Here is a 27,781-nt window from a genome sequence, read left to right as displayed (position 1 = left end):
TCACGGCTTTGGAGTGAGTTCATTCTCAGTTCGTGTTTCATTTTCGATTTTCAATCATTCTAGTTTCAACCAGTGTAACTGGAGGTTGTCTTATCTTGTAACGTAATAACGTAAATTTATTCTAAGTAAAAATGGAGTTTGTAGACAAGAAATACAAAATGGTCTCATCAGAGAACTTCGACGAGTTTATGAAGACTATTGGTAAGTAATATATATTTCTACTATCTTTATTTCAACCATTATTATATTTCGAAGGAATTGATGCCGGCCGGCTTTCGTCCATTGAGGCACGCGATGTTTTACTTATTCTTTATTTTTTAATTTTTTAAGGAACAACTGGCTATATGGTGAGTATATTTTGTAAAAGCCTGAATCTTATATGCGAATCATATAAAGATTATATTTATTTTAGGTAGTAATAACAATCTTTTAAATCGCGTGTTTGCTCGGACACTACCGATGTACTTTGCCCGCCTACCTCCATATTTAATATTTATTAATTATGCTTTTGGAACTTCTGGAATGAAGAATAAAATTCGTATTACTACTTATTTTATTTTAATTGTTCATGACCTAGGTCCTATGTAATCGTCAATTCTTCGTTTTTTATATGAATAGTTACCAGAATAAGGTTGGAATATATTTTACGGAATTGTTATCATATTGCATAACTACCTACATGAATAAAACATAAAAGATTTTATTTATTTATTGATTTGTTAAATGAGTAATAAAATTAGCTTTTCTTTACATAGAAATTTCCACTTGCCGCCAAGCCATATGGCGCCGGCATAGTCTCGTTCCTAAATAAATTTTTATAACTTTGCGGTGACTGCAGAATAAAATTGAGAAAACTTGTAAAAACTACAAATCATTTAAATATAGGTATTGTACCTATATATAAATAAATGTTTGTGTAGGTCCAATAAAATCTTAAATCATTGCCTCTTCTTTACTAAAATTGCATTATCTACCTACTTAATACCTATCTAAAACAATATGACGCATCTCAAAATTTTGCACCTTGGAAGATTCGTGATTTCATCTGTTTATCTTTTTGATTTATGAATGATTAGCGGTCCGCCCCGGCTTCGCCCGTGGTACATATTTCGCAATAAAAGGTAGCCTATGTTCTTTCTCAGGGTCTAAAGATTATCTGTGCCAAATTTCATCAAAATCGGTCCGGTAGTTTATGCGTGAAAACCATAGGTACATACATACTGTATACCTACATATAAACCTTTCCTGATTCCTCTTTATAATATTAGTATAGATTTAAATACATTATAATTTATAACACCACAAGTCCACAAATACACAACTATTTAAATCATAACATATTTAATCAATCATCAAAATGTAGGTAGCTCTGTTGTAGCATCTGTTTAGCAAAAATTAATCGGTTTCTATTCAATATCAGTAGGTACATCCCTAACCACATTACTTAGGTATATTGAAAAATATTTTTTCAATGATATACATATTTCAATAAAATTTCTCAATAGCCAGGCTGTTTAATGTTTTTATTATATATACGACTTACCGAACAAGTAGGTAATAAATTAATAGATTGGAAATTTGAAAAAAAATACGAAGAAAATTAATGAGGCGGCACGGGCGCGAGTTTCGCCACATTGGTTAAAGTGAGAAATAATTTAGTATTTTCACGAATTATGTCGAACATTAAAATAATTATTCATACCGACTTGAACTTATACTATTAAATATTATTAATATTCAATATTCATATCGTTTTTCTTCATTTAACTGTGAAAGAACATGCACTTGTAAATATTTTCGATCAATACTAATTTGAAATTGCATTTGCACTATTTGAACTTGTCCAAACATTTCTTATCATTAGCAAATCTTATCCTTATTGTAGTATTATAGATTCATCAAATTTAAACATAAACAATAAAGTGTGATAACAATATTTTCATATATAATATGTAATTTATCGATCGAACTTGTATGCTTAAAGAAAATTATCCTTAGGTAGGTACTATAAAATCCACCTCATAAAATAATTACATTTTGAAACAGCCTTATATTCTAACCTCCTCAACAATCAGAACTCAGAAACATTATTAAATTATTTCTATGAGATCAAATAAAAAATAAAACAATGTTATAGATTTAATGTTATAATTTGAAAAAATCAGTTTTGAATCATTCAAAGTCTTCAATCGTCATCCCTAAGGCTTATTTTTTTTTATCACAGATTAGAAAATAGTTACCGTGGTAGTATGTCCTATATGCACATTGCACATACTGTGCCATAAGTCTCCTCAATATTATTTATGGTTCATTAGTTTATACTTTATAGCCAATACCATGTTATCAATATTGACGAAGAATGTGAATGTCGCATACAGTTCATAACCAATAACAAGTAGGTACATTGACTTAACGTAAGTCATAATAATTATAATTACAAAGTCGATTAATGTGAGATGCAGATAATTAATTTCATTGGGTATAAAATTTCTGTTTGCATTGTAATCAAAGGTCCAATTCTTTTTGGCATCCAGTTAGTCTTTCATTTTGTGGGACCAACATTTTTCCAGTCCATTATAAATATTAAACTTAATTAGTTATTTAATACTTTCTTAAACATTACATTTTTTGTGTTTATACACGAGCGAATAAAATTTCTTACTTAATTCAGTTTTTAAAATAAAAGATTTGTAAAAAGATGCAGAGAAACTGCAGATTTAAAATTAAACTTTAGTAAAAGTCTGGAACTTTCTTATTAAGAGTAAAAGTATCCTAAAAGTAATAAACATATGCAGTATCAGAGGTCACACGGCACACCACTGCAGTAAAGGCCACTTCTATGTCAGGTCATGGGGTTACAGAAAACCTGCCCCCAAGCAGCGTTTATCATTCCTTTGCATCTATTTACGAACTTTATTTTATTATTTTTTATTGTACGAATGGTCTTATCGTATTTTATCGTATTTTATTCAATGTATATTTTAAAACTTTATTTAAATGCACAAACGGTGGCCTTATGGCTCTAAGTCCTCTCTTCAGGCTTTGACAAAACATACGTTTACGTATGAACTTTTACGTTTTATACTTTTATAAATCTTATCAGTTGCAAGTTAAATGTACATTGTGTACTGTAGCTTATCAGTTTACTTCCTACCAGGCATGGAAATAAATAAACCGGTGCTATTTACGATTTTCAAATGCTTCGCAATAAATTCTGTACCTACATACCGCAGTCAGGCATATATTATACTTTTCCAAGCTTTTCATTTATTTTGCAAAAAACCTTAACTGGAGATTTACTGTTTTTAGAAACACGAAAACATTGATTCATTATAAAATAACGTTTTTATTATTTTACAACAAACGCGATAATCGTGACCACGGCCTATGAATATCTATTATTCCGTATTCATACTTCAAATACATATCTTGTATTTTTTAGAAATGAATGACACACCTGTAGAGCCAAACACAATTATAATATACTCGAACACAGTCATAGATATGGATCGTAAATTATTTATGTAACTAGTTTGGATTTCAATGGTTATTTTATTGGTACCATAAATATTTTTAATTTTTATAATCTCTCTTTATATCACGGTTATAATACAGGACGCTTACAAGATGTTATAGCATTTGAAAAAACAATAAAATGGAATGAATTAGCTACTAAATATAAATGCATCTGACTCTGTGACTCTTAGCTATTAACTTTATTAGATAAAAATTAAAAACCAATAAAAATTGCAAGAAATTTTATCTCTTCCCGTTATCCTCTCTCTGGATGGAAATAAAATATGTGCATTCATGAGTACTTAGTAAAAACTTGTAAAGCTGCCTTGTTTCTAACGTTGCGTCGATATGTTCGGATCAATGAGCCCCATTCAGTATCTATTATCTTTATTAGCAGTTAACGATTAAATGTTTCTTTCTAAGAAATAAATTACCTATCGTTAATGCTCGAGGAAGTTTGTAAAGGATGTTTGTTCGCGTTGTTCGTTTTGCCATTTCATGGTTTACGAATTTGAATCATTTTTACACCACACCTTATATTATTTGACGATGGGTGTGTACACAGCAATATACAATATAAGGATAATAGTAACCTGGCTTAGGTTTTCCTTCAAATAACCCCTGTTTTGTGAACAAGGACATACATAGTTCATATTTTATCAATTATCGTAATTTGATAATGAAATTATTGAACTGCAATAAATTCATTAATTCATTTATTGCTGTTACAATATCACATTGTAAACATAAATATTGATAATCTCTCATTTTGAGGTCGGTTTAAAGTAGTTTTATAAGCTAGGTGGAAATCTGCTTTAATGATTTTTATTTAAGTATCAATTATTTACGGAGAATGAATCATACATAACAATAGGTACCGGTTACGGAGAAAAAACTGCAATCTGAAACTGCTTAGATCTAAACTATTCGGTGACATTCGATTACATTCGATTGTACAGTTGATACCTCCAATTCCAGACGTAAGAGATATTCAATTTCTTAGCAAAAAAGGTTACACTTTGCGACTTGCAATTATGTTTAGAATTATTAACATTGGCCTTTGTCTGCAGCAAGAATATGAAAATAGAAACATGCATAGAGCATATTGCATGTACGTAATGATAATAATTCTGGCATCTCAGATACATTGTATTTAGGATATACAATCCCATGTCAGCTTTATCTAATCATTTTGTGACACATATTTTACACAATCGGTTAGAGTTATCGTAGGTAATAAAAAAAACTGGGCGTTTACAAAAACTTGTAAAGAATTTTTAATTTTAAGTTTTCTATGTAGATAGGTATATATTTAAAATTATTTGCTTGGTAATAATTATTAATGAAAATAAATTTGGCGCAACTTGCCATAGCAACAGCCGACCACTGGATCCTGAGAAGTTAAAACAAGAAGCAAAACCCGTTTGAAATAAAACAATTTTGAAATTCTAAAAGGACTTGCATATTTCGTTATGATTTTCGTTTTTGATTTGAAGGCATAGCTTATAGGTTATATTTAAGTGTATTGGTATGAGTAATTGTTTCTTTGATAAGGGAAATTTCCTATAAGATTCGTCATTGCACTGTGATAAATATATTATGTACTTTACATAATCAGTCTTAACATACAGTCACTTTCAGCATGATGTCACCAATACATCTCATATAGTTCATAATATTGTTGTCTTCAAGTTGGCACAATCGAATGTTAATTTCTTGATTAATTAATAGTTTAATTAAAGCTTTCGGAAAATTCACAAATTCACTTATATAAACGTTTTTAACCTTTTGTTACAAGTAGATATTTTAGTGACTATTTGTAAAATATAAAGTTATATTGCACGTAAACTAAATAAAGCAAAAAAGAAATTCTAGGGTACAATATTCTCTGCGGTTAGGTTGAGATAGCTTTCCATAAACAGTGTGGCAGAATTAAAATTGCAATTAGAAACTGAGAAGAAAGTTATCATTCGACTGCTGTCTAGACTGTAGACTGTTTTTTTTTTCATAAACTAGTTATCATTGTAAAATTGGTAAACCATAACATCTCATAAGACCTCTTAAGTACTGATTTACTCACAGAGATTTACTGCAAATCTACGCAATTTATATTTTATATTTATTTTATTAAACTTTCCAAGATTTAGTTTTACTGACAAACAGCAGTTGAATTTTTGTTCTATTAAATCATTCTCTGGTGTATGAAGGTTCTTAGATGGCGCAGGCGTCATCCCAAACCTCGCAGCATTATTGATACACAGGAATAACTCAGTCTACCAAAGTTATTCCACAATCAAGGCAAATAGGGGGACGTTGATATATCAATGAGTGACAAATGCGGGTAGTAAAAGCTCAATAATAGTCAACAAGCGGGTCAGACTAAGCTTAATTACGGTCGCATGAGAACGTCCCGACGTACCAGCTACTCTTGGTCACGAACGCTCACAATTGTCCGCAAATCGACGCCAATCAGCATCAATTCAGTCAATAAGATGAGACGGTTTGTTGACTGTAGGATGTATGTGTGTCCGGTCTGCCTACGTATGTGACTCACATGCACCCATAACTATGATAGATGCCAAAAGTACAAAGGTTCACCGTTCACCTACTTATAGTTATTTCCTCATTTCAAAATGTGCAGTGTTTACATTATTTATATTCGCAAAGTCGTTACAGGTTAAGGAGAATTTAAAGTCTTAACTAGAGTCAAGTGCAAAACACTCGATTTCGTTATCTTTTACTGAAATCGCTTGATGATGTAGTCTAATTCTGAGATTGATTAAGAATTAACACTAAAAGTGAAACTTTGCTAAGCATTTTACACAGAAATTACTAATTTTATATGACATACTGCTTTCTTATAAGCAAGTGATGTAACACCGTCTTAATCTCAAGTCTTCATTTTCTTTTTTAATTTCTTGAAATTGTTAATAATTCATCTGCAGGTATTCTTTTTCTTTTATCTCCGTAATAATTATTAACCTGTCTAACTAAAGTTGCAAGTAACAAAAAATAACGCCAACTTCTAGGTAGGTATAATCTAGGGTCATAAACTATTGAGGCGTGCATCCTATTATCAGTCTACTATCTAAGAATATCTTTACACAGATAATTCCTTATATTAAAATGATAAGATCATGACTCAACTATAAAATACAGTCATGGATTAAGAAATGCTAATCGTATGTAAGATCAATGTCCACACGGCAGTGTCACAGGTGACCGTAGCCAAGAGATATTTATAGATATGTATAACTATTTATTGCAAGTTACTTTGAACTTGTTTGTATTTCGTAATTAATCATAATATGTAGTTACCAATTTATGATACTCATATCTTTGCTGTTTTTACTTTCTATGTGTTCGGCCGCTTGGCACTACACATTTTATGTTCGGTTGTAATAATTTTCAATTTGGCATGATTTAACTTTTTTTTTTTTAATCTGACGGGTCTGCGGACGCGGTTCTACCGAATACCCGCGGCCCCGTCAATAAAGCGGCTCGGCGGAACACAGTGGAGTTTAGTCGGTAGGACCCTGCACTCAGCAGGGTGAGTCCGACATAACCCAGGGCTCTTCCCCCGAGTGCCCTGGGTATGCCTAAATGCATTCTCCACTATAAAAAAAAAAAAAAATGGTTTGCTTTTAATATTGACGTGATATTTTATTTTGTAATCTAAGGACGTGAGATACAATCTTATCTTTTTCAATGAAAGTTTACTCGGCTTCGTATTTGCGATCGACAGATTCTGGTTTCTATTAAAAGGATAAATATATCAATTATGTATTGATTACAGCAAACTAGGTTCTAAAGTCCATCATTCAATTTATACGAAGGATGTTTTACAAAACTGTCATATCAAGATATTCAAAGACAGATTTATTACCTAACAAAACTTCAATATGAATGGACTTTCAATTGAAAAATTACGCCAATTTATAGGTCGTTAACCTTGACGTCGAACCACGTTAAAGCGACCAATGGGAGCGCGCCGCGCCCACAAACCGACCAATCAGACGTCGCGCATTGTATTGATTCATCTGCGCGTGATAAGAGTAACTCGGAGGATTTAATGGACCCACATGATACCGGCTAGATAAACTACGCCGTATTTTTGCATTCAGCATTGCTTTATTACGTAACGATCAATAAATTTACGGTCCAAACTCCAAAGTACATACTCGCGAGTCAGAAAAACATTTCATTTAACAGCGTTTGAAAATATTCCTATTAAATAAACTTAATAATAGTATAATAAATTCTATTATACTAGGAAGAAAGTCGATACGATGACAAGACGCTATACCACATGATTGATTCATTTCGCATCCGTCCCTAGGGCACTGCACCATATAGCTACCGGTTTAGTGCTGGCCGCTCGCATTACGTTTTCCGCATATTATATTCGCAACGACGCCTACTAATCTTTATATTATGGACAGTTACGTCCCAAGGGTCTGTAAGAATGCGGTATGCAACGGATATTGTATTTGATGCGCTTGTTATTGGAATTAATGGGTAAAGTCCAACGCAGTTCCACCTACTTGTTGAAACTATCTTGTGTTTATACTTTATTGATATAATACCCACTTACGATATGCTACATGGGATATAATAACGCGTTTTATCTTTGATTAATTGTGGATTTATTATATTTTGCGTTGACCACTGAAACCTTCTTGGTTTAGATAAATCTTTATATAAAAAAAAACATATATGCCTCACATACGTCACACATGCAATTGACATTATTGAACATTGCATTGATAATTAATTGTACTAACTGAAAAAAATATTGAATCATTTAAGGAAAACAAAATATATAATAATAAGAAAATGTTATCTTTAGATACGGAAATGAACCTCTGTTTGGGAAAAACATATAAACTTATTTCGTCCGAAAACTTTGATGAATTTATGAAAAAACTTGGTATGCTAAAAGCAATAATTAGAATGTTGAGAAAAAATATAGATGTTCTTATTTGCTTGCAAGTTGCAAGTAACACATTGCTTATTTTATACGACGACAATAAAATTTATTTGAATTTATTATATCTTCACAAGATCTTCACTGTGTCTTACATAATTGATTCTCAATCCGTCAGAACAATTTATTTATGTTATAAAATGTTCAACGAGGTGTAAAGAGCTATGCAAATGAGAATTCAAATCGGTCTATAAAGTGCAGATTTTACACGGAAATTATACTATGTTAAGGCTGTGTACGCGGTCCGTGCGCTGTTTGGCTCAAATATGTGATTTTTCAAACCAGATTGTCCATCAACCACTTATCTTACAAACATATGAATTACTAATAATTTTAGGAAATTTTATTGTCTTTGTAGTTAGTTAAGAGTTTTTTTCAATTAATACAGTATTTCTGAATACCATCAAGATAACTGAGCCGATGATTACTTGATTTCACTTTTAGTGTCAATTTCGAAGCTAAAAACATCTGAAATTGCTGACAGATCTAACACACAATTATTTTTAACTAACTGCAAAAATCCTTATTAAAATAGTTAGTTAAAAGATTTTTTTATTTTGGACTCCTAACTTACGAAATTAAAATCCGAACAATGTGAATTTTTTTAGAAATTATAGTCGACAAAATGATTATTTTCACCAAGATATTTGACTTTATTGAATATAATTTATACATATTGCAATAAAAGAATGTCTTACTTATAAGATAAAATTTAAAAAATCAACTAAGGTACCTCTATTATTTTTCTACAATTTTTTTTAAAGTACTATAAAACACTGCGCGCGACCCGATTAAAATCAGTCGGCAGCGAGCCTTTCCAGAGAGAGGACATGTTGCTCGGCGCTCTCCTGTGGACCTATGCTGTTCATAGTAAAAGGATAGCGCAAGCCGCGATCTATCGTAATAGATCGCGGAGTTTTTGACTTGCGTTAAATAGAATATGCGCTCTTAAAACGCAACCGGGGAGTTATTTTGCTCCATTACAAGGGAAAGTCTTGACTCTCGAGAGTGATCATGCTATATCTTTGATAAGAAAAAATAAATACAATTAAGGTTCTACTAATTTTAAATGTTTGTCTTTCTAGGCGTTGGTCTGATCACCCGCAAAGCTGCGAATGCCGTGACCCCTACCGTCGAGCTGAAGAAGGATGGAGACAACTACGTGCTGGTCACGTCCTCGACCTTCAAGACGACAGAGATGAAATTCAAGCCCGGAGAAGAGTTCGATGAGGAACGCGCTGATGGTGCTAAGGTATGTGCAAAAATAAATAATGTAAGTACAAGGAATGCTGAAAAAAGAGATAAAATCAAGGTGACCGGAATTTGACCTTGTGACAGAACCTATGTGTCCACAGGATGTATTTCGATGAAACAAAGACAAACATTCGACAAATTTGATTTCTAAATAAGAAAACAACGATGTTATGTGTTGAATACGGGATAAACACTATTTTAAAGCTCAAGAATAATGTAGTTTTATTCTGGTAGTTTAATAATTATAAAATTCATTTAATTTTCTCTAGTTAGTATTATACAGAATTGATTGAAGTCTCCTTCTAGCTATAAGTCTAGTATAGGATGTCGATTAAAGATTTCAATAGAATCTAAACTGCAACTACAGGCTACAACGAAAATTGCGAAACTGCGTGTCTAACTTTTGAATAACTACCTAACTAATTAAATAATTTACCAAGTTACTAAACCATGAAACAATAGTATATTAAACAAAATTTAAAGAAGGGGCCAGTAGAAAAGGTCGATGTTTATTCTGAATTGATATTCAAATTTTTAACCTCGGATATATCATATACGCATATATCTTATTTTATAAAACTTTAAATTATCAGCAATTTAACCCCAATGGAGCTCTTCGTTTGATGATTTAATATTTATAAATATTCATGTAGTTTTTATCTTTTTATATCATAAAAAAATTAACATGGACTAGCTAATTGAGTTACCATATTGTATTGCATGACGTGTGGGCGACCTAGATTACGAGATAGCGCACATTTTTTCCATTTTATACCGGTAACTCCAATTTATAATGACTATTCCATAGTATTATATATGCGCTTTATGTATTGTTTGTACAAGTCAGAAAGCCTTTTACCACTACTTAAACTTTGCCAATTGCCACACATACCAAATATGTCCAGATATCAATTAAATTGAATACTACCATTACCATTACCATATTAAATGCAAAAAAAAACAAATTGTGTAGAATTTATCCTTCCAAATGTAAAAAAGGTGAAAAGGGATATTATTTTAAACGGGGAGGTATTATACCCTGTGGATTCTACTGTTTTTCTTGGTTTGACACTAGATGAGAAGCTACAATGGGGGGCCCATATTGCCACCACCGCTGCTAAGCTTAGTTCAGCTGCATATGCAGTTCGAAGAATAAGGCATCTCACCGATGAAGACACGGCTAGATTGGTTTATTTTAGCTACTTTCATAGCATTATGTCCTATGGAATTCTGCTATGGGGCAGGGCTGCAGATATAGAAACTATATTTATATTACAGAAAAGAGCCATACGCTCTATATATAATTTACGTGCTAGGGACTCACTAAGAGATCTCTTTAAGAATACTGGTATCCTCACTGTACCATCACAGTATATATTTAATAATATTTTATATGTACACAAAAACGCAGACTTACACACAAGAGTAGAAGATAGACACCGATATGGCACAAGGAACAGAAATAAAATTGAAATGCCATTTTATCGATTAGCTAAAGTTAAAAATTCATTTATGGGCCAAGGTATACTTTTTTACAACAGAATTCCTCATAGTATTAAAGAGTTTAGTAGTGCTAAATTTAAAAATTATGTAAAAAACGTATTAGTTCAGAGAGCCTATTACAGCATTAAGGAATATGGAAGATAAAAACCCATGGAGGGTTGTCGCGTAAAAACCACAGGACAGTTCTTTGGCATATTATGATAATATATATTTTATTTATTTATTTATAATCTTTATTGCATACAACACAAATACAAATTTCACACACACAGACAGGACATTAGATGCAAAGGGCGGCTTTATTGCTTCAAGCAATTTCTTCCAAGCAACCCGAGCAGCCAATGTATTGGAAAAAAAAAGAAAATTAAGGTAGATTATGTACACAATAGAAATAAAAAAAAGGACATCACATAATAAAATAAAAGACAACAACAAAATTATGACAAATAAAAACACATGAAAAAAAAAAAAACAGTGAAAAAAAACAAGCAAGAAAAAAAAATGACAATAATTAATAATAAAAATAATTAACAGGTTTGCAAATAGTGACACTTAACCATATTTTTAAAAGAGTGGAGCGTTTGTGCTTTCCTTATGCTAGTAGGTAAGTCATTCCAGAGTTGAACGGCTTTTACGGTGAAAGAGGCGTTGTAGAAATTAGTATGGTGCACTGGAACACGTAGCATTAGGTTATCATTAGATCGTAGGTTCAAACTCCTGGCAGATAAAAATTCAAAATTATCTTTTAAGTAGCATGGGATACGGGGATCAAATAGGATGGAGTAAAGGAGAGAGAGGACATGAGCGTTACGACGAAGTCGTATGGGTAACCACTGAAGCTGCTTCCGGAAGGCTGTGACATGATCAAATTTCCTTAACCCAAAAACGAAGCGCACCGCAAGGTTCTGTAAGCGTTCGAGTTTATTAAGTTGCTCCTGAGTAAGGTTTGAGAAGCAAACGTCAGCATAATCTAGTGTTGGTAGCATCAGGGTCTGAGCAAGCATAATTTTGGTGGGAATAGGTAAGAAATTGCGCAACCTTCTTAAACTAGACGCTGTATAAAATATTTTTCTGCTGATATTTTTAAGGTGTACAGACCAAGACAGTGTTTCATCCATATATAAACCCAAGTTCTTAACAGATCTACTATAAGGCACGATTACGTTATTAATAATTATAGGTGGTAAAGTAGTCCAGTTTATTCTAGCCACAAGACTCTGGCTTCCAATGATAATAGCTTGTGATTTTAGAGGGTTAAGCTTGAGGCCGTAGCACACAGTCCAGTCGAACACCTTGTTTAAGTTATCGTTAATGCTATTAATTGCAGAATTAAGTTCATCTAAAGACGACTGCGCGTATATTTGGAGGTCATCTGCATAAAGATGATATAAGGAAGTCAGATGGGGAGTTAAAAAGTTGATAAACATAGCGAACAGTAAAGGAGAAAGCACACCTCCCTGCGGCACGCCAGCAGTCACATTGCGCCACGTTGAGAAGGAATTGTCAACAAGAACGCGTTGCTGACGACCAGCCAAGTAGCTCTGGAACCATTCTAGGACATTGGGAGATAAGTTGATTGATTGAAGCATGGCCAACAATAAATCAAAGTCCACGGTATTAAAAGCGTTGCTAAAGTCTAAGAGTACAAGAACTGTGAGCATCTTATTGTCCATACCCCAACGTATGTCATCCGTGATTTTAAGGAGGGCAGTAGTCGTACTATGACCGGGGCGGAAACCAGATTGGAAAGGATTAAGAAGGGAATTTTTATTAAGGAAGGAACTGAGTTGTTGTTGTATAAGACGCTCTAGGATTTTGGACAGGAAGGGTAAGATGGAAATAGGCCTATAGTCAGATGATGATTTAGGAGAATTAGTTTTAGGGATCGGAATAACATTAGCCTTCTTCCACATTTTAGGAAAAACACTGGATGTGATAGAGGCATTCAGGATGTGGGTAATGATAGGAGTGACAATGTCAAGGATAGGAACGATCATATTACGACTAATGCCATCCACACCAACAGAATTTGAGGTAATAGACAAGATGATTTTCTCAACTTCACTAACAGAGAAGGATTTAAAATGAAATGATGGAAAGTTAGAAGGGGGCAAAGAAGATAAGTAGCTTAAAGTTTTAGTTTTGATGTTATTATTAAGGGAAAAAGAGGCTGAAGTAAAGTGCCGATTCAATGATTCGAGGTTTATGTCCTTTGAGAGACAGCTACTATCCTTACTCCCAACTCCCAATGTTTTCAGAAACTTCCATACCTTGGCTGGATCGCCGTTTTCAATAGAAGTATGTATATGACGCCTCTGTGCATCTCTGCAAGCTGTGTTGCATTTATTCCGGATGATTTTATATTTCTCTCGGTTGATATCTGACGGCTTCATCTTATATTGCGTTTTAGACTTATTCTTTTTATGTAAAAGGACTCTTAATTCGTCCGTAAGCCATGGAGCAGGAAGGTGTTTGATTTTGACAGGCTTTATGGGTGCATGTACATCATATAGATTTATTATAAAATTACTAAATACTGACACTTTTTCCTCAACCGTATGAGCTTTCAATATAGCATTCCAGTCAATATTTGCAGCATCGTTGCGGAGACGATCAAGATCCATTCCACCAAAACTACGCTGCATCAGAATCCTATGCTTTAATTTAGGAAGGCGCAGCCGATATGATAAGTAAAGGAGATCGTGATTAGAGAAGGCATCCGCAGCGCACTGACCATGCTTAACAACATAAGTCGGGGAGGAAATAAGGATAAGGTCGAGTAGGGAAGGTCTGCAATTTGGTACGGTATGTGTAGCATTGAGAGGCAGTAGGTTGAGATTGCAAGCATCTACCAAATTTTGTAGTTTTTTGGACCGAGAATCGTTTTTAAGCATACAAGTGTTTAAATCGCCCATACAAATTATGTGCTCGTAGATGGAAGATAAATTTTCAAGTAAAGTTTCTAATGACGAGAAGTAATTAACATTAAGTGAGGGACTATAAAAAACTCCGAGTAATAATTTAGTCGAATTAATGGTAATTTCTACAATGAGGTGCTCAGCAGCATCGGCAGGCGGGGGTTGAGCCGAAACGCTAACTATAGAGAAAGGAATGCAATTTGATAGATATATCGCGACACCTCCCCCGCCACGGCCTACCCGATCGTTGCGGATTAAATTATACCCAGGTAGGGAGTATGAGGATGAGGAGAGGCAAGGTTTAAGCCATGATTCCGATATCAGGATTGCACTAATAACTTTTGGGTCAAAGGATGTAAGTAAGTCGGGAAAATGTGCTGGGACACTTTGCGCATTTATATGCACAACATTAAAATTTTTAACACAGTTCGAAAAATGAGAAAGAAGGGTTTTATCAAGGGAGGGAAATGAAGTGCTACTAAAACTGTTGTCATTGCTACCACTATCTGAGGATGCCGAAAAAAAAACGTCACTGTTTGCACTGCTGTTAGACATAAAAGAAAATATATACTATAATAATAATAGAAATACTACCAAAATATTATAATAATTTACAATTTTTGCAAATATAAAACTAATTATTCAAATGATACCAGCCATAAACATAATCAAAGTACAGCAAGTTAAGCAAAAGAAAACACCAAAGATACAGAAAAAAAATAACAATTAAAAACACAGAGAAACCAAAAACCAAAAGAAAATACCAAAATAAAAATTCAAAAATAAAAATTTGTTTGCCCAATTGCCCTACGCTCAATGTAGAAATTGTAAAAAGATTTTTACAAGGAAAGCTTCAGTAAACGTCAAATGTCAAAATTGACAAATATGACAGCTGTCGAAAACTGTCATAACAAATCTTCAATGTTTACATTAGTTAGTTTGAACTTTGACAATAACTATTTTGGCATCTTTACAATAAGTACACAATTATTACAAGAATGAAGGTATGCAGTTTTGATATTGACATTTTATTGCATTGAGTGTGGGTAACTAGTAAATTTAGTAAGCTAAAAACTACAGGTTGATACAAATATAACCATATATATGTAGCAGACAAGAAGCAACGAAATTTAGAAAAGTTTATACTCATTTAAAAACCAGTGGATAAGACAAACAACACAGAGTCACAAGAGACAGCAGAAAGCGATAGTTAATAACACACAGAAAAGGAAAGTTAATATACATATAGTAATTTACCGTCTATTGCTTCTTGAGGTTTCGTTTGGGTCTAATATTATTCAACGCTGCATGGGATTCCTTAGCCACATCACTGGCCTGTGTCAGCCCAGGCTCCGAGGCACTTTTGGTAATACTGTGCAGATCAGCCATACAAGTTACTTGCCGCTTAACACCTTTGGGGTCCAACACAATCACACAACCATCTCTGGTCCAGCATTTATTAATTCCAAAATGCTTGCGAGCAGCAAGAAATACTTCATGCCGCCCCTTAGTGAGGAATTCCGAAATAGTAATTCCAGTTGATTTTAAAGAAGTTTTGCCGAACCAGAGCTTATTTCTAATGGATAAATCATTTAACTTGACAAGTATCGGCCGTGGTTTGTCCAAACCAGTGCGCCCAATTCGATGGCATCTGGTGATATTCACTGAACTGAATTCAGAGATTTTGAGCTGTGAGCGAACACACTGCACCACTACATCAGATGTATTTTCTTGATCGACTTCAGGCAGCCCGTGCATCAAAAGAATTTTCTTTCTGCTCCTCATTTCTTGATGATCACACAATTTAAAGAGGAGGTTGACTTGTGTATGAAGATGTTTTAAAGAGGAGAGAACAAAATTCCGAAATTCTGTAAATTCCGTTTCCAAGCTGGAGTTTGCATTGGAAGCCGGTTCAGCATTAGTGCGTTTCAAGGTGTTCTCAAATTCTGCCATCCGTGTAGTGAACATATTAGTCATGCTCTCTATTGACTGTTGAAGTGAGTCCATTATGGTGATATATAATTATTATTGAAAATGCTGTTATTGATAGGAGTGAACTTAGGAGTTATATTGCTGGTATGTACTGGGCACTAATTAGCCATTTAATTTCAACTTTATTTGTAATATATTAATTAAAATGTATGTGTATATACGTACAGTTACTTACATATTTTGTAAAATTAAAATTGTAATACTGAAATTATTTAAAAGAGCAACTATGGAGTTTCTTGCCGATTCTTCTCCATAGATATTGCTTTCCGAATCGGTGGTAAATTTTAAAAATATGTATTGACGTTTCAAAAGTGCTTCTCGAAGAAGTCTAATTGAATAAATAAATATTTGAGTTTGAGTTTACCCCAATAAATTAATGCATTCAATGAAATAATTAAAACAGTATCTCATGTTGAAAAAGAATAAGTAGGTATGTGTAGGAGGCATGGATCGATTTCATTTTGATTCGATTATACCCGCTATCAATTGTACTTTTCCAAAGTTCTGATAAAGCTAATGTGCTAAGTGCATATTACGATTATCTGTATACATATAATAAAAATGAATCGACAAATGTGTCAATAAGCGTAAAAATCGAGAACGGCTCGACCAATTCGGCGTTTTTTTTTATAAATTTTGTTCAGGAAGGTTCTTTTGGAGAGAAAATACGGAAAAGGGGCCAAAGGGCAGAACAACGTCTGGCAGATAGGTTATTATAAACATTTTTTTTTGTATTTCCAGGTAAAATCAGTGTGCACCTTCGAGGGCAACACCCTGAAGCAAGTACAGAAAGCTGCTGATGGTACGGAGGTGGTCTACACCAGAGAATTCGGCCCCGAAGAAATGAAAGCTGTAAGTATTGTAACTAGTGTTCCAGAATGTTCTTCATAAAGGAGATGAAGATTAGGCAATAAGTACACTGTACTGCATATTTAGAATAACGTAATTACACAGCCAGAAAAAATAAGACTCCCAAGTATTTAATGTAAAATTAGGCAAATTAGGCATTATAATAACTCCTTGTAATATCCTAAATACATATTATAAATAAAATGAATGCTGAAGTATTAGAACAAGGGTATTGAATATTTTCTTAAAAAAAGACAAATCAGCCATGCACGAATAGTTACTAATCTTATTTATTAAACTATACTCTTTTGAATAACGTAATTACTAATTACATAGCCATCAGATACCACATGTTCGGAAAGTAGAATTAGAAGATAGAATTCAGAATTAGAAGTAGACACGTGTAGTTGGTATATTTTTAACATTTGTCATTTGTAATAGCTTTTTACATATTCAGGGTTTTAATAATAGCCGGTTATAGTAATTAATTGAAGAAATCTAGTAGTTTATTATTGAAAGTAATTTTAGTTTGTAGAAGCTTCGTGTGTTATTTGATTTAATATTTATACATTTTTATATACTTTTTTTTACTTGTAAATAAGAAGGATAGTTCTACACGTAGTACGTACGTATCTATCTTTTATATTGCTCTAAGTAGTATATATTAGGTATAATCAAGAAGCTTATAATTATCTAATACACTGGAGATTTCAGTATGAACATTAACTTGTAACAAGCAAATATGACGTTGAATGACGCCTGTATGTTTCTTTATCCCTTTCACGCCTAGGTAGTTAGTTAGGTGTGAAAGGGATAAAAAAACATACAGGCGTCAACAAGGTCATATTTTCTTGTTACAAGTTAATGTTCATATTGAAATCTCCAGTGTATTAGATATAAGCTTCTTGGGTATAATATACATTTATGTAAATCTCACCACAGTACTTGAGAGATAATATAACCTGAATGAAATTTTACAATATAACCTATCCTTTCTTTTTCAGGTGATGACAGCCAAAGACGTGACCTGCACCAGAGTCTACAAAGTACAATAAGCTACAAGACTGCGGGGCTGAGCCCTAAAATTGTCCTATCGTTTATATGCCTTTATTATTTAGCACAACTACATGTTTAAGAACCTATTCGTCTTTAATTTCTTTTATATTATGCTTTGTATCAGCACACGATTGTGTTATATTTATTATAATTCAAGTTGGAAGTCGTATGCAGACATTGTGTTGTATAAGTTTCAAGTGTGTATTTAAATAAATAGTTTTCTATACATATGCGTGTTTTTTTCTTTTCGGAAATAAAGATTCATGAAGGAAGGAATGTGTTTTATTGATTTTTTGTTATTTTGATTATTTTTTATCTATTAACTGACAGATAAGCTAAATAGAACATACCCGAGGGTTGTGAAAGCAGCAACAAAATACCTTGCACTGTCACTTCCTATTCAAATCTTTAGCTTTTTTAATACTCCCATTGCAAAAATATACATTTTTATTGATGTGAATTTTTTTACAACCCCTTTGTGGCTTGTGCCGGGAGATACCGACGGAAAACATAGTCTATATAGGATGTATATAGCCTATAGGGTAGTTTATGTACGCAATGATATCTTATATAACATTGATAGGTTTTTGCTTGGTGATTAAATAGTGTACAGAATGAGCACGGAGAATGAGTTTTAAATACTTACCTTGTTCAGATTCAGAAATAACTATTTACTTCGAGTTTAATTTCATTCAAATACGTATCTCGTCATCTTAATATACATAGTTAGGGCCACTATGTATCTGGACTAAGATAAAAGTTGGTTTATTTATAATTAATTTTTATGCAGACCAGGCACTCGCCCCGGCTTGAAGTGTTATAAAACTGAAAACAGAAAAATAAAATGGTTCCTATGCAATCCAGGAATAATGAGGGTTTCTAAACTCGTGTAGGTAACGATTTTCACTGACTAATCTAAGACTGGAGCTAAAGTGCTTCGTAAGTAGTAAGTACATATATTATATTTTTATGAATTACCAACTACATAGGTATGTAGGCAACTAAACATATAAAACGTGAAACGTCTAAATTTTCCTGTTTACGTTTATTATTATCCTATTCATGTAGAAAAGTAGAAATTGATATACCTATTATGGTCGATTTTATTAAATATGATTTTTTCTACGTAAATAATAACTTATGTAGCGTGGAAGTGATGTTGTCTTTAACTTAGGTAATTATCGATAATTGAATGAATACTGAATAGGTACTCACGCGCTGGTTATCTAAGTATTGATTTTGAAATTTGAATTGTATCTAACACCAAAAATAGAGTATGCTATGTAGTCTATTAATTGATAGTGCAAACAGGTGCAAACCTTAAACAAATGTTGAAAACAAGTTGAAAATCAAAATATCTAATCATAATTATTTGAATCCTTGGTTTAGAACGGAAATTGAAACCTTACGCCATCTACCGATATATTATGATACTAGCTTACCGCCCGCGGCTTCACTCGCTTTGTCTAAAATCTAATAAATTATATACTAAAACCTTCCTCTTGAATCACTCGATCTATTAAAAAAACCGCATCAAAATCCGTTGCGTAGTTTTAAAGATTTAAGCATACAAAGGGACATAGGGACAGAGAAAGCGACTTTGTTTTATTATGTAGAGAAAGTATTAGATTAGCGTTTAGTGCCACGCCATCTATACGTGAATAGAATAACTTTTGAAAGGATAATAGTTTGTAATTTTTAAAAGTTTTATCTATTCGACACTAGATGTCGAATGAATACAATTTCTTCAATTAAATCGTAATATGACTGTAATTTAAAATTATATATCTTCTATTATAAGGTTTATATAATAAACAAAGTTTTTCAATTATTTAATAAATTTTTATTTTGTTTTAAAGTAAAAAAAAATTTAATGAAAAATTTCTGAACGTTACACATCCATTCATATGAACTATTATGCTACCAAATAAAATGCTATTTGACACGAATTGTATTTGAAAGCCTAGATGACTTTTCATAATTCCGGTTAATCAAAGTGCTTTTTTACTGCAGCCTACTTCTGTAGGTAGAGCTTGTTGTACATTAGTTTATTCGGTGCAAGTTAAAGTTGAATACGTTTTGGCAACGCCTTCGTATTTGTAACGCGATTTACATCTGTCAAAGCGATCCTTAGCTTATTTGATCACGACTGGAATCCAGATTTTGATGTATACCTCATAGTTTCAGTGAATTTTGTGTAATGCATTATTCGGTCATATTGCGGATGTGTTCTAGTATTTGTTTTTTATGTGAAGTGATTAAAATAAGTGTATAATGATTAGAATTTGTGGTGTTCTTATGTGCTGTTGGTTGTAGGCCTCTTGAGGATTTTCTACACCCTATTTGTGGCTTATAAATAGGCACTAGTAAGTAAATATTTAAGTTAACATTTGAGGGGACTGATGGATATCGTTCACAGCTAGATACATTCTCTGTTTATTTATCTTAAAAGTCTTTAACTTGTGTTGCATTCCAACTTGATAAATTGGTTTATTTAGACGCAAGAATGAAAAGATCATAAAAATGTAGTTTGTTACAAATTTAATTTAAATCTAATAGCATCTATTAAATATTTATCTCAACATATTCAAGGCAGATGCTTATCTATCGATACCTAAGATCGATACTATTCAAAAAAGTATCTAACTACCTCCTAATTAGTTAATTACCTACATAATATTATAAATTAGTTGCTTGGTAGATTAGAAAATAACTACAAATTTGTAAGCATAAAAAAGTGAAGAAGTTAGTCTTCACTTTTTTAGGCTTAAAATTTGTTTCAATACTATAATTTAAACATACTAGGTATACTGATAACTAAACAAATACCCCAGTACAATAAATACCATATCCTAAAACCTAAATTTTGAAAAAGAGCAAATTTTTAGGAAATTACAGCAAATATAGCAACATGTACTCAATAATTAAATAAATTATTTCAAAGTAACAAGAATACTGTATTCTTCCCTAAATTAAAATCATCTGAAGTCTAAAGTTAGGTCCTGACAAATTTATATCATTTAAATCCATTATTTTCCTGTGAGTACAGAACATTTTTATTGCTTTGAAGAATATATGTGGTTGCTTTCAGTTTGTGTTGCTATGAACCACATGAACCTAGTTTTGTCTATTAATTAATTATTTCAGATAGGTCATAGAAAATTGTATGTACAAACTACAGATTATTTAAATGTTTAAATTATATTGCACTAGATTTCCGCCCGCGGCTTCGCCTGCGTTTTCAAAGGAAGACCCGCATAGTTCCCGTTCCCGTGGGATTTCCGGGATAAAACCTATGTGTTCCTATGTGTTAATCCAAGTTACCCTCTATATGTGTGCTAAATTTCATTGTAATCGGTTCAGTAGTTTTTACGTGAAAGAGTAACAAACATCCATACATCCATACAAACTTTCGCCTTTTTAATAGTATATTAAGATAAGATGGTAGGTTGTTAATGTGCAGTTTTCAGATCACACCTAAATATAATAAATTAATAAATTTAGGTGTGATCTGAAAAGTGTTAGATTGGAAGATACAGCATCATCCCTTATTTCTTTTCATCCTATACAGGGTTACAGGAAAAGTCGATGTAGATCCGTTAAGGGCACATAGTACACATCATTTCTGAATGATTTCACTACGGAACCCCCCATCCTAAACTTAACCGTTTTTGAGATATTCGAGTTTTAATTTTTTTTATGAAAATGCCCAATTTTTCGGCTATTCAATTGAATATTTTGAATTTTTTTGACTCTTATGATTATTTTTTTGGTTTTTTACATGAAGAATGAGATGCTTAATTACCTCAATGACTAAAATTGCACGTAAGTTAACTAAATAGGTCATGGTAGACGATTGAAACTTTAGAAAATAAGTACAAATTATAAAAAAATATTTTTCTTTTCTGGATATCTCAAAAAATTATTATGGCACTTGCTCTGCAGATGTGCTTAAAAACATCTACATTTTATCAGCTATCCAACGAGGTATAACACTCTAGGGTATTTATTAACCTCAAAGGTGAAACTTAGTTTCTAAGGCTACATGGCAGTCAGAATAAATAGCCCTTATTTAATCTAATTAATTTGACTTAAGTTCAGCATCATCATTTCAGCCTACTGGCTTCCACTATTGAACATAGGCCTCCCTCGGCTAGGTACAACCTTCATGCATCCATCGATTAAGTTAATTTTCTTCTTATGTCGTTAGCAGCATTAATTATCCTTTCTTTGAGAACTTCCACTGACGATATGGGGTTGGGCTCACTGTAAACGAGGCTTTTCATGTGCCCACATACATAAAAATCAATGGGGGTCAGGTCGCGACATCTGGGTGGCCAGGGTAAAGGCCCACCTCGTCCAATCCATTTGTTAGGATAGTTAGTGTCCAACCATTCCCTAACGCTTCTTCTGAAATGAGCAGGGCAGCCATCATGTTGAAACCACATGTCCCGCAGTAATTGTAATTGGAGATCATTAGTAGGTCACTTAAGTCACACACATAAGTCGTGTGGGGATCCGAAAGCACAATATTTCGCATCTACCATGGACGAATCGCATGAGCAGACTAAAATGGATGGCAAGCAAACAAAATACCAAATACAAAACAATGGGCATGTTGTATCCCCAAACTTGTTTTTGCACATTATTTTTCTCACTCTCATCTGCATAAATCGTAAGTTGTCTCGCTCACACGCACCGGATTAACTGGAAGGACAATAGCCGAGGGACCTGTTAGACCTACTACCTGAACCTTTTCAACTATGTTTTTTTCTATGAGTTTAAATATAACCCTAGGTTGTTATACCTCGTTGGATAGCTGATAAAATGTAGATGTTTTTAAGCAAATCTGCAGAGCAAGTGCCATAATAATTTTTTGAGATATCCAGAAAAGAAAAATATTTTTTTATAATTTGTACTTATTTTCTAAAGTTTCGATCGTCTACCATGACCTATTTAGTTAACTTACGTGCAATTTTAGTCATTGAGGTAATTAAGCATCTTATTCTTCATGTAAAAAACCAAAAAAATAATCATAAGAGTCAAAAAATTTCAAAATATTCAATTGAATAGCCGAAAAATTGGGCATTTTCATAAAAAAAATTAAAACTCGAATATCTCGAAAACGGTTAAATTTAGGATGGGGGGTTCCGTAGTGAAATCATTCAGAAATGATGTGTACTACATGCCCTTAACGGATCTACATCGACTTTTCCTGTAACCCTGTATAAAGCAACTACTACATTAGATTATAACAATAATTCAGTTGATAGTTTTAAGCAGTAGTCATAGTCATATTTGTAGTATCACTCAATAAACTTCTTTTTCTTTAAACAATAATGTATAGATGGAATTTCTAAGTTCCCATAATGATATTAATTACAATAAGCATAGGCAACATTGAATAATATTTGTCTATACTAATGATATCATCCTTATTGTTATGTGTTTGTTATGAGTAACAATTATAATAATCAGGTCACATTTGTCAAATGGATTAGTGTTTATTAATTCAATACTTGCTTTATTATTTAGCCATTACGGCGCTGCATTGGACAGCATGATATAGTATGTTAAGGTTCTAACGTCACAGAAATTCACTGTTGCATATTAATATTATTCAGTTTATTGTTATAAAATATTGTTTCTTGTACAGAGACCTGTAGGAAATAGAATTTTGATATACTTTTACTACTTAACTATATATGCCCCGTAGTTTTACCCGCATAGCTCTGCTCCTATTGGAATTAGAATGCTTCCTCGATAAATAGAATGGATATAATCAATCATATAGTATTACAAAGTCTGCTGGTTTTATCACTAATATTTAATGATCTAAGTATGTTTTTTAATATCATAACATGACTAACATTTTTTTATAATTCTATCAATCGTTAATAACAAGGCATGAAATCTCAAACTTCAGAAAATACATATTAAGGTAATCACTAGTGTTGGTGATTCTCAAAACAACGGACAATAATTATAAATTATGAATAATTTAAATGATATTGTCAATCTTACTTTTTGGTGCAATTATTAGGGCTCGTAGCCCTCTGCAAATGTTCATGCGGTGGCGATTGCTTATCATCAGGCTACCAGCCAGCTCTGATGACTACTCTAAAAATAAAAGGAACATTGTAACAGTATATGTAAGAACATAATAACATTGGCCTGTCTAGACGTGGCTATCCTATCTGTCTGTGCACAGATGATAGGCGGTTTCATTCTCTTTAACTAGGATCGTACCTTATTGGGGATTATAATTCACGTCCGGAGGGCTATTGATTCCGCGCGTCTCGGATCGTTTATGTAGGTACATATAGTATCCAACGGGAGGGAAGAGCAGGCAAACCACCTTTCCTGTTCTTGGCTTGCGCCTGGCCTGGAGATGGGCTGCCGCCGAGGGGGTCGCGGAAGAATTCTAACAAATACCCGCGGCCCCATCATTAAAGCGGCTCGACGGAACACAGTGGGGTTTTAGTCGGTAAGAATCCGACATAGCCCACGGCTCCTTCCCCGAGGGCCGTGGGTACCTTTGGAAGATTTCCCCACTATAAAAAAAAGGTACATACAGTATGTACGAAATCGTTTCGTGTAAAGTTTTGTCTACTAGGCTATCAACACATTATTATAAGAGTTTGTAATGTGTTATTTAGGTTAAATTTTGGATCTATCAATTAAATTAGTGTAATTCGAAATAACTTATAGTTACTCATAGTACCTACCTAGTTTAAATATGTACTTTTTGTTGTAGACCTGAATGATTCGTTTGGGTAGATGCGATTTTTTTAATTTAAAGGCAAAAAATTATGATTTGCACTGACTTGATAGTAAAAATAATTTTAATATTTGCACACCCAATCGATCGCGATGGGTAGAATGTATTAGCCACATAATATTGTAATTAAAACATCTATAATTTGTAACTACCCACATTCTTGCAAATAAATATAAATTGAATTTGAATTTGAAAAAAAATGTCTATTAAAAGTTTGCGCTCAGTATTGAAAATTGCTAATTAGTAATTACATTCAATACGTATTACAAAATAATATTGATTTCTGGAACATTCTAGTCAATATTAATTCGTACGCGTTTCCCTGCTTAAAATAATGTAGTAATAGGATAAAATTGTTGTAAATAATGAGTTTTCCCTAACAGCGAATTATTTTATCATTAATATTAAGTACCTACCTAACTATCATTATTATTGAGTACATTAAAGACGACAATAATTATAAAGTTCACCAACGTAAAATTTTCTTAAATTAAATTTCTTTGTGTGCATCAAAAGTAAGTGAACCCTTTGGGCAAGCGAAAGTTCATATGACTCAAATGTAACGTCATTCAAATTTAGTGGAAGGACTAAGGTGTTAGTGTGACTGTATCCGTTTCCGTTCATTATGAATATTCAATTAAATTTGGTACCTATTGTGATTATCATATTCATTACCTACATATTTTTTGTGTTATTGGCAGGATTTTAAGAAAGGGGTAATTTATCACAAAAACAACAAGACTTTAGAAACTATTTAAAACAACCAAAAAAATCTCATCGATTACGAGTCGCTTGTCGACTGTACCTATTCAACTATAATTTAAACTTGAAACCCACGCATGTCATAATCCAATCTCGTAACATTTGTACTGGCAGATGCATTTGACGTCATATAAAATGAATGAAGATTGCAAAGAGAAAATTAAATTATATTATCATTGTACATTTATTAATGACGAATAGAAATTTTGTTTCACAAACTGAAAGTGAAATAATTTTATTTTTATTAGTTAATTCTAATCTTCAAAGGCGCCTTGTAATACGGAGTAAATCCATACTAATATTATAAATGCGAAAGTAACTCTGTCTGTCTGTCTGTTACTCAATCACGCCTAAACTACTGAACCAATTTGCATGAAATTCGGTATAGAGATATTTTGATACCCGAAAAAAGACATAGGATAGGTTTTATCCCGGAAATCCTACGGGAATGGGTTTTTCTTTGAAAATGCGGGCGAAGCCGCGGGCGGAAAGCTAGTAATAAATATTGCTATGTGCTCAACGAGTCAAGCTGTTGTGCAAATTGCTTGCTTCACATACACGTGCATGAACACTGAACAGTATCTTGATTTTTACAACAATATTACCATGCTTACTCCAGTAACTAAGGTATGTACGATGTCGCAAAACGCACTTTACTGTGTACTACATTACATATAAATCACGCGATGTGTTCATAGAATCGAACGTAACAGTTAGGCAATTTCGATCTGAAAAGCGTGGACAATGCAAAAGCCAGCATCTCGTAACTCGGCGGTGTTCGACAATTTACTATTTGATAATGTCGCATTGCAGTACTCGGGGAATGAGCCGCTTTCAAGTGGCAATATTACTGCTATATGTAATCCCAGGTCCCCAACTGGATATAATAGGGAGGTTTCGTTTGTTTTATGTAACACTAAAGACCTGACTCGTTTCACACCAGTATTACAGATAATAAATCGCAAAATGTAATTAAGGGACGTTAGGGAGGACGTTTGTCTGCCCGATAATCCTACATGTGCCCGAGTGAAATCGTGTATATCCTCTGTAGACAAATTAAAGTTAAAAAAGCCAGGAATTAAAATTATTATACCTTTATTAATTCCACTTTAAATAGTTAATGCACACGAAAATATGTATGGTTGTGGCAAATAAGATCTATTTATAACGTTGCTACATCATAATTAATTAATTAGCTTAAAATTGCTGTAAACTCATGTTTTAAATTAGCTTGCCATACTTCAGATAAGCTTATTTGCTCTAATAGGACGTTAATTATGATCCTGTGTAATTAAGGGGGCGCATAAAGCAAAATAACCAATCTTCTATTAGATGATACGTGTAATATGCAAGACCAAATCTAAAAAATAAATTATATATCAAACTAGATGATATTTTCAACGATTCTGTTTAATCAAAAACATAAAATATTAAAATTTACTCGATAAAAAAAATCACCAAGTTAGCTCTAATTTTCACACTTTTACGTTTTCTACTTGACATGGTAATACTTATTATGATTTTTTTTTCATAAACAATTATATTAAAACATTTGCAAGATATTTGTCAGAGCATTTTGTGTAATTACTTTTAGTTTTGGTTTTATCTGCGATAAACCACTTTTATCGTGACAAAATCAAACGTTTATCTCGAGAAAAAAAGAGCGCCAAAAGTGGTTTATCGCAGATAAAACCAAAACTAAAAGTAATTGCACAAAATGCTCTGACAAATATCTTGCAAATGTTTTAATATAATTGTTTATGAAAAAAAAATCATAATAAGTATTACCATGTCAAGTAGAAAACGTAAAAGTGTGAAAATTAGAGCTAACTTGGTGATTTTTTTTTATCGAGTAAATTTTAATATTTTATGTTTTTGATTAAACAGAATCGTTGAACATATCATCTAGTTTGATATATATTTTATTTTTTAGATTTGGTCTTGCATATTACACGTATCATCTAATAGAAGATTGGTTATTTTGCTTTATGCGCCCCCTTAAGTTAAAATGTGGTATTCTACAGGGTGTCCCCAAAAGTAGTGATGAACGGAAGCTGGGAGGTAGAGGACCTAAAGGGCTATCCGAATCACCCCCATGTGTGTTATGCGATTTTTCGTATTTTCGGAGTTATGACTCTTTTTTCAATTTTTCACCTATCGCCG

The 27,781-nt window shown here is 32.8% G+C and overlaps 3 protein-coding genes across 3 annotated transcripts in view; 2 read left to right on the top strand and 1 right to left on the bottom strand.

Annotated features, from left to right (window-relative positions):
- Positions 1–39: 39 nt before the first annotated feature.
- On the top strand, positions 40–18,347 carry LOC149478799 (sodium/calcium exchanger regulatory protein 1-like). Its single transcript, XM_089708451.1, has 4 exons — positions 40–201; positions 9,589–9,755; positions 16,912–17,022; positions 18,024–18,347. Exons 1-4 carry the CDS (start codon positions 132–134, stop codon positions 18,072–18,074), a joined length of 399 nt encoding a protein of 132 aa, XP_089564577.1. The 5' UTR covers positions 40–131; the 3' UTR covers positions 18,075–18,347.
- On the bottom strand, positions 15,439–16,284 carry LOC149478800 (uncharacterized). Its single transcript, XM_089709060.1, has one exon. It carries the CDS (start codon positions 16,183–16,185, stop codon positions 15,439–15,441), a length of 747 nt encoding a protein of 248 aa, XP_089565186.1. The 5' UTR covers positions 16,186–16,284.
- Positions 18,348–20,108: 1,761 nt separating the features above from the next.
- Mhcl (Myosin heavy chain-like) overlaps positions 20,109–27,781 on the top strand; it is a 184,232-nt gene continuing 176,559 nt past the window's right edge. The window contains exon 1 of the mRNA XM_089708942.1: positions 20,109–20,441. The gene's annotated coding sequence lies outside the window, so the exon portion shown is untranslated. The remainder of the gene's footprint in view (positions 20,442–27,781) is intronic.

The sequence above is a fragment of the Colias philodice genome, chromosome 21, assembly GCF_061535455.1.
Source record: "Colias philodice isolate Cphi_HAF_F1 chromosome 21, ilColPhil1 Martin Lab GWU primary, whole genome shotgun sequence".
NCBI classification, from domain to species: Eukaryota; Metazoa; Arthropoda; class Insecta; order Lepidoptera; family Pieridae; genus Colias; species Colias philodice.
The sequence above is the reverse complement of the archived record's forward strand: the minus strand, read 5'-3'. Positions and strand labels throughout refer to the sequence as shown.